Source organism: Corylus avellana, chromosome ca11 (assembly GCF_901000735.1).
Source record: "Corylus avellana chromosome ca11, CavTom2PMs-1.0".
NCBI classification, from domain to species: Eukaryota; Viridiplantae; Streptophyta; class Magnoliopsida; order Fagales; family Betulaceae; genus Corylus; species Corylus avellana.
In genome coordinates, this window is record NC_081551.1 from 18,331,517 (window position 1) to 18,338,936 (window position 7,420).

At 37.1% G+C, this 7,420-nt stretch overlaps 1 protein-coding gene across 1 annotated transcript; it reads right to left on the bottom strand.

Moving 5' to 3' along the window:
* Positions 1-7,137, bottom strand: LOC132166255 (protein MLN51 homolog). Its single transcript, XM_059577040.1, has 10 exons — positions 6,637-7,137; positions 5,455-5,557; positions 5,011-5,273; positions 4,148-4,923; positions 3,564-3,678; positions 2,259-2,348; positions 1,061-1,116; positions 915-960; positions 776-819; positions 1-687 (listed from the first exon to the last, which is right to left on the bottom strand). The coding sequence occupies exons 1-9, from the start codon at positions 6,975-6,977 to the stop codon at positions 780-782; spliced, it is 1,830 nt and encodes a 609-aa protein (XP_059433023.1). The 5' UTR covers positions 6,978-7,137; the 3' UTR covers positions 1-687; positions 776-779.
* Between the last annotated feature and the right edge of the window lie 283 nt (positions 7,138-7,420).

The following is a 7,420-nucleotide window of genomic DNA, read 5'->3' on the forward strand; positions in this document are numbered from 1 at the left end:
CAACATATGGACCAGTATTTGAGTCTGTAAGGAAAAAATATGAAAACTTTGCAATTGAAAAGTTCATGAAAATTCAAAATCCAGCAACCCAGAGTTGACTCAGGTAATAACAGCTAATGAAGCCCTTAATCATGGGTGACCAAGCATCCAAATTGAGAGAATTACGATATAGTTTCTTCAAATGTAGATGGCACAGCAAAAGAACATGTTGAGGTGTGCTTACACTGATGGTTGAGCCATGTCAAATCTATAATTCTAATAAATAGTATAAAGAAATTTAAATCTTTGCAATCGTGAAAAGAATGTGCATTGATTTTGATTGGCGAAGTTGATGGTTCAAGGGAAACAGTTATACCATTAGCAGAAAACAGTTCCCTATAAAATCCAGCCCTAAAGACAAGCTCGATTGGTGTGAATATACCTCCCACATTCCTTCAAATCCTAACCCTAGAAAAAAAGTAGAATCAAACAATATAAGTAAGAGACAAAGAGAGACCAACCATCAAGGCAAGAGAAGAAAATAAGTAAACTCATTTACCCAAACATTTATTCCCCCATGAAATTCTATAACAAAAACAAATTTATTAGACCATGCTTTCTACAGAGCTCAACAGTTTAACACGTATAAATTACCTCTAGAAGGATCACACAGACAACCTCAGAACAAAAACTCTCACCAAAGAAGATCTGACATATCATAAATTGTAAGATCTTGGAAATTCACAGAAGTCGATCAACCCAAAAGTAAATTTGCAAAAATCAACACCATACTCACCTGATTATCTGTCCACTTCCTCGTTAAAGTTCATCTGTGAATATCTGTATCATAGAGTACAAAAAATAAGGGGCTGTAACACATATGTCTACATGCTCAGAGACAGGTGCTCACACACAAACACAATGAATCAACTTGCCTCCGAGGCTTGCTATGTCGTGGGCAAACTTCTTTACTGAAAAGTTCTGCAGTTAAAATTTTCAATATCAACCAAGATAATACAATGACAGAGCAATCCAAGAAGCACTTTGTGCATACCCAAAACAAAAACGTATCGAAACTAACCACTTCTATCTTTAGGCCTATTGCCACTACTAGGTTTGTCTGTACCAGCTATATTTCTGCACAAAAAACGAACATATCATCTTCTACATCAAATAAACATAAGAGATACCAACAGAAGTTGTTCAGTAAGATAGGGAAGGGTGCTTCAGAAAAAAATAAAGCACTAATGATATCACCCAAAAAATAACAGCAGGCCACGAAATTTTATTGACAAACTAAAAGAACCTGCTACACGCAATGCAAGAGTTAAGAGACAAATAAAAGAACCTGCTACACGCAATGCAAGAGTTAGATTCAAGAGAATGCAATAGTTAAGAAAATATAAAAGCATATTTGAAGATGCCAAGATTCTTATCTCCAGCACGTCAAGTTGCATAAACAAAAAGATGGTTTAAGTTTATGAACATAATAACATCGATGTCTAATTCCAATGCAAACAATAGCACCCATTTACCAGATAGAAAGAATATTTTTTGCACAATCATGCATGTAAGAGCATAGCAGATAATTATGACTTAATTGTATCAAACTGTCAGAATATAAATTAAATGATTAAATTAATTATTTCTTAAAAGCTTAAACTTTTGAGATAAGTGGTACTTTAACATGGTATCAAAGCAAAAGTCCTGAGTTTGAACATTGTCCCCAACATTCACCTTTCATTTCAATTAATAATTACATATGTTGTACTTCACAAAACAAAGGGAAGTTTGAGCTTCCACGCGAGGGGAAGTGTTAAAATATAAATTAAATTATTCAATTAACCATTTCCTATCAGGTTAAACTTTTGGGATAAGTAGTGATTTAACATAAACCAACTGTCCAAAAACCCATCTATGACTCAAAACAAACCAAATTAAAACAACAAGCCAAACAGAATTAAGCTCTAAGAAGTTTTTCTTCATCTTTTTTTAATGAAGATTATTAAATCTCAATTTATCCCCTCATTATCTTTAGTTATTCAAGCCTTGACAACAGGTTTCTCATTGTGTAGATCCTTGATTGTAATCAGCAAGGAATTCCAATTTGTGACAATGGAGATAAGTAACAATCTCTAACAGGAGAGTAGGTGAATCTTCAATAATGTAATTCAAGGGATTTCAAGCAGGAAAGAAGCCCACGTTTGTGTATTTTACAACAAAATTTTAATCTAGCTGTTGAAGTACTTAGATACATGGAAGCCTGCAGTATTACTGACCTAGAGACACCAACAGGTGACAACTGTCCCAAGGAATGAGCACGATATGCAGCGCCTAGAGTCCCAGCAGCACCTGTGGAGACCGGTAACCTGGATAGAACACACTCAATTATTAGGATGCTTATACTTACATATACAACAAAGCCTAAAAAATGAACACTTGGTAAATACTAAATAATGAACACATTAAGGTACAAAAACAAAAGGCACAAATGATTTCTGCAACTCATTTCAACTTAACAAATCCTCATTTAGTCATTAGAGATCATCTCAGGGATCTGATTTCAACAAGCTAAATCTGCACCATAAGAATTTTCATTAACATTTATGTGCATTACTCTGTTAAAATGAACCGAGTTTTCAAAGTTTCAGCAGTTTTATTGGCGTTATCAGGAAATAGAAACATATATTATGTACTTACAACCAAAAAAAAAACATATACCATGAGCAGTGTTTCCAAGAATTTAACTGTATAAACTGGATACAGAAAAAATGACTTGGCAATATGAAGTAAAATGAAAAACAGGAACTTAAAAACCTGGGAAGATTTTCCATTTTTCACTATTCTGAAATAACATTATTAGGCTTATCAAGATTTTCCTTTCTATATTTACTTATATTGTCATCTTTCCAATCCACCAACTCATTTTCTTAATATATAGCAATCACCAAATGAAACAAACATAGGACAACCTTTCGTTCTGCAAAAAATTATTCTAATCCTACTTAGCCAAATCGCCCTTTTCATGAGTATTACAGGATGCTTGACATAGGAGACATCTGATACAATGTATAGCTACATTTTGGAACTCTCTTTGATGATAGAGGTAATATTAGAAGCACAATGCCTTTGGCATTAAATATCATAAAGGAATTTAAAGGGATTCCTTTTTTTTTTTTCTTTTTTTCCTTTTTAACGTTTTCACAATCTTGAAATGATGTATAAACTCACATCAACAAGTGATTACAACAGCCAGCAAGAACCCACTAATCACAAGAAGTAAGGATTGTTATCTTATAAGAGAAGCTGTCCTCCAAAACAGATGCAACTATTATCTTCATTTCCGCTAATCTCCCAGCCACACCCACACAACTGGTAATGGTCTTCTTGTAATTTTCGTTAATTAAGTATAATTAGTAACAGAACTTCCAAACGAGTATTGCCTAGTCAACAAAAATCTCGACCTCAACAAGTAAGTTATTCAGAAGTCCACCTTACTGAGTGGACACCATGTGACCTTCCTAGAGCCTCAATGCATCTACAGGCAAGACGAAATCACAATTGTAATCAGATAATAAACATACCATGTCATCTCAGAATTTCCAATTCCAACTTGGGATTGGCCAACATATCCAGTGAAAGCCATACCAGTAGCAGGATCAGCAAGACTGCCATGATGCAGACCCCCAAGTTGCACAACTGCATTTTCAAGCATTCAAACTCAAATGAATGAAAATCCATGATAATGACTTCAGAAACACATCCACCATCCAACGGTAACTACATTCACAGAGGCGACTCTCTCTCTTCTCTCTCACTCTCCCCCAGTGCTTCAGAAACTGCACTTGCTAAGGCGTTGCTCTTTCTACTGACAAGCAAAAAAAAAGATACTATTTGCAGTTAGATGAATAATGCCAGCATACCTATGGGTACCCATCTGAAGCTTCACTAGTAATCCTCACATAATAAAAACCTCAGACAATAAGCTAACTACTTCCAGTAGTAGTAATACACATCAAGTGGGTATTTGCACCCAAAATAGTTGTAGTAATGATACAACAAGGCACCATGACATTAGTAACTCTTACTTCTGCTACAATGATAGGAAGCCAACTCAATTCTCTTCCCACTGCCAAAAAAGAGAGAGAAGAAAAATAAAGTGATATACCAGGCAGAAGTGCTGTAGTGGCAGCAATGTTCTGACTGCCAAGAGTCCCATCATATTGAAAGGAAACTCTTCCGCTTGGTTGAACGGCACCACTGTCTTTTCCAACCAATGCAACTCTTGATTTACCTGATTTTGGTAAAGGATCCAACTTCAATGCTTCAGATGAATCTAGTGATAAATGCGTAGATGATGCTTGAGATCCAATCCTAGGACACAAACGTAACTGCTGAGTATAATGCCTTAGAGGAGGTTGAACGATGCCTTCAGTAGGCCTTTGTCGAGAAACAGAGGGCCGTCCTGGCCGATGAACTCTTTTAACTTGGTTAGAAGATGGATTTGACTGATGAGAATTCTTTGTTAAGAGAGATAAACCCCTTCTCTGACCCTTCATCAGGGGAGATTCAGCTGTATATCCTGGGCGGTCCATTGGTGACCACAAAGGCAGATTGGTCAAATAATTGCCAGCAACTGGCTGAGTGGAATCCTCAATGCAAAGCCCATCCAGGTCCACAGAAACAGCTTGAGTCTTCCCTTGCAGAAATGTTTTGAACTGTTTATTATCCTTCAGTGGTACAGAAGTCAGATGATATATATTGGTTTTCTGTTTCCCATACTTCTCATGCCTAGAAGAACTAACAGTGTCAAACTGAGGTGAAGCAGAACATGATGCAGAAATATGCTTCTTTGCAGCAAGTGAATCAGATTGTATATTTGAAGTGTGTGACACTATTTTGGATGAATTAGTATTTGAAGCACTTCCCACGGACTTTCCAGATCTGAAAGATCAGCAATTAACAAAAATACTACAAATGCAAAGGATGGCTTTGAATATAAATTTATTTACTTCCAAAATGTCAACTTACCTTTTCCACTTTGTTGGAGTGACTTCACCATTACTCTTCAGAACAGGTCTATACCTTACAGGCCCTCTCCCCCTGACAATCCTCACATTGTTACTCTTCATAACAGGTTTATACCTTACAGGCCCTCTCCCTCTTACAGTAACGGATTCATCTTGATTTACAAAGTTGTCGTGGTGCCTATACTGGTTTGCTTTAATGTACTCGCGGCCTTTGTGTTGATCCGTACTGTATCCTTGATGAGGACCCTTAGGAATCCTCCTACCCTGAGAATATTTTCAGGGAATGTGTCATAAGGGCATCTTCAAAATTGCAATTTAATTTACAAAACAACACAAGTTTTGTCTGTGTGTGTGTGTATTTAATGTCTCAACCTCAAATTATAACGAATCAGGAAATAGAAAAACAGTATTCAGCATGTAGACAGAATTTCAATAAAATAATAACTTCCTCATTTTGTGCTTCTAGCAGAGTCATCTGTTCAAACTTGTCATGTTTCCACTGTATTTCATCTTCTGATTTCCACAAATTCCTTCCAGCAGGAGTACTCCTGAACAAAACACAAATATGTTTCAGCCACATATTACACAAGGAAGCAAAAGTGATTGGCAACCAAAACCGAAGAACGAAAAGTGATGAGCTTATTAGAAAAGAAAAATGTGAGATATGGAGACACTTCATGTGCATCCCTGTATCTTACACAATGCTTCCTACCACTTTGATGTGTTTGGCCCTGAATTTTTTTTTTTTTTTCCAAGTGATTCCTATCATTATGATGGCAATCAACATCAACCATCAAATAAGTTCCACAAAACTCAGACACTGCAGGAGCGAAGAATGTAGGATCCACAATTATATCAATAAAAGTGGCATACGTCTCAAAATAATGCCAAAGGAACAGCCTTATTAAGCATCAAATTTAACAGGTCAACTCACATAAAGCATGTCATCTTACTTGAAAATCACATGGCTTCCCTCAAGAGTTATCATTTCAGAAAATCACATATTCGATGAAAGAAAATACAGTGCTAAACTACATCACAACTCTTGATCAATTTAAGAAAGGAAGGCTGGGAAACGAAAGCGTGAAATATAAACAAATGACAAAAATTGAGCTGCCATACAATACAATAATGGATTAATATTTACAACATTAATAAGGTTGCCGCATACATACACCTCACTTGAGACTCGAAACAAATTATCATATCACAATTACTCCAATTAGATGGCATCAATTGCTCTCTCATCTCTAAAACCAACAGTCCCTCACATCACAACATTATTTGCATATAATTGGACATGGAGAGAAAGAAAACTCTTAAGTCATCAAGTATGGAAAAGATCAATTACTTGTACCGACTCCAATCCCTTCAACGTATAAAGCATTCTAAACCCTACAAACAACAACATCAACTCTGTATCAACCAGAGAAAGAGTAACATCCGAATGTAACAAACACATAGACACACACACATATATACAAATGTACATATATAAACATCCAAATAACACACTCATGAATTCATTCATAAATATTCATATAGACATATTCATGCATACATACATTTACACACACATATTAGTACAATAAAATCAATGAAAACTCAAGAAAAAAAATTATAGTACCTGCGCTGGCCACGGCAGCTATCTCTATACCTATCGCAGTGCATGTAATACTTTCCGAGCGCCACCTCTGAAACTTCACCTTCACCATCTTGCCCGTCACGTTCGACCTCTTCTTCCATTTCTTCTCCAAGCTCTTCTATATAAGACACTTCGGCGCTGTCCTCCGGTGCTCCACCTAGAGTGTCCGATTCGCGGTGCCTTTCTCTCTCTTCCTCTCCTTTGCTATCTTCGTCGTCGTCGCTCGCTTCTCCTCTCCGCATTGTCCAGTGCAACACCGCGTCCTCCTCCGAAGCGCTCTCGTACTCTGCCTCTTCCATTCTGCCTTCTTCCACAACCGCCATTGAACCTAATTCCAGGACTTCGTTCCAAAAACACAAACAAAAAAAATCCAACAAACGGTACAAACCCTAACTTCGTGACTCCATTTCTATGTTAAAAGCAAATTTGAAGACGCACATATACATGTTAGAGCAGAGTTTTAAAAACTCTGCGAGAGTTATTTTTTTGGTTTTCATTTTATTTCGTTCTTTCATTTTCTGCTACAGTGCACAGTGTACAGCCTGTACATGAACGAAGCGAAGTAGGCGAGAGTATCAGTCGGTTTTTTGTCTCTTGCTCACCGGAGAGAATGAAGGTCTGCGCCGTATACTGTAGACATGCACTTCGGACCCCCCTCCCTCTAGGCCTCTGTTTGTTATGTCGGTTTGGCACCAAAAGTAGCCGCCAGCTCAGCATCTGCGATGATACTCTGGGCCCATCAAAATCCGGATAAGGGACCCTCCAT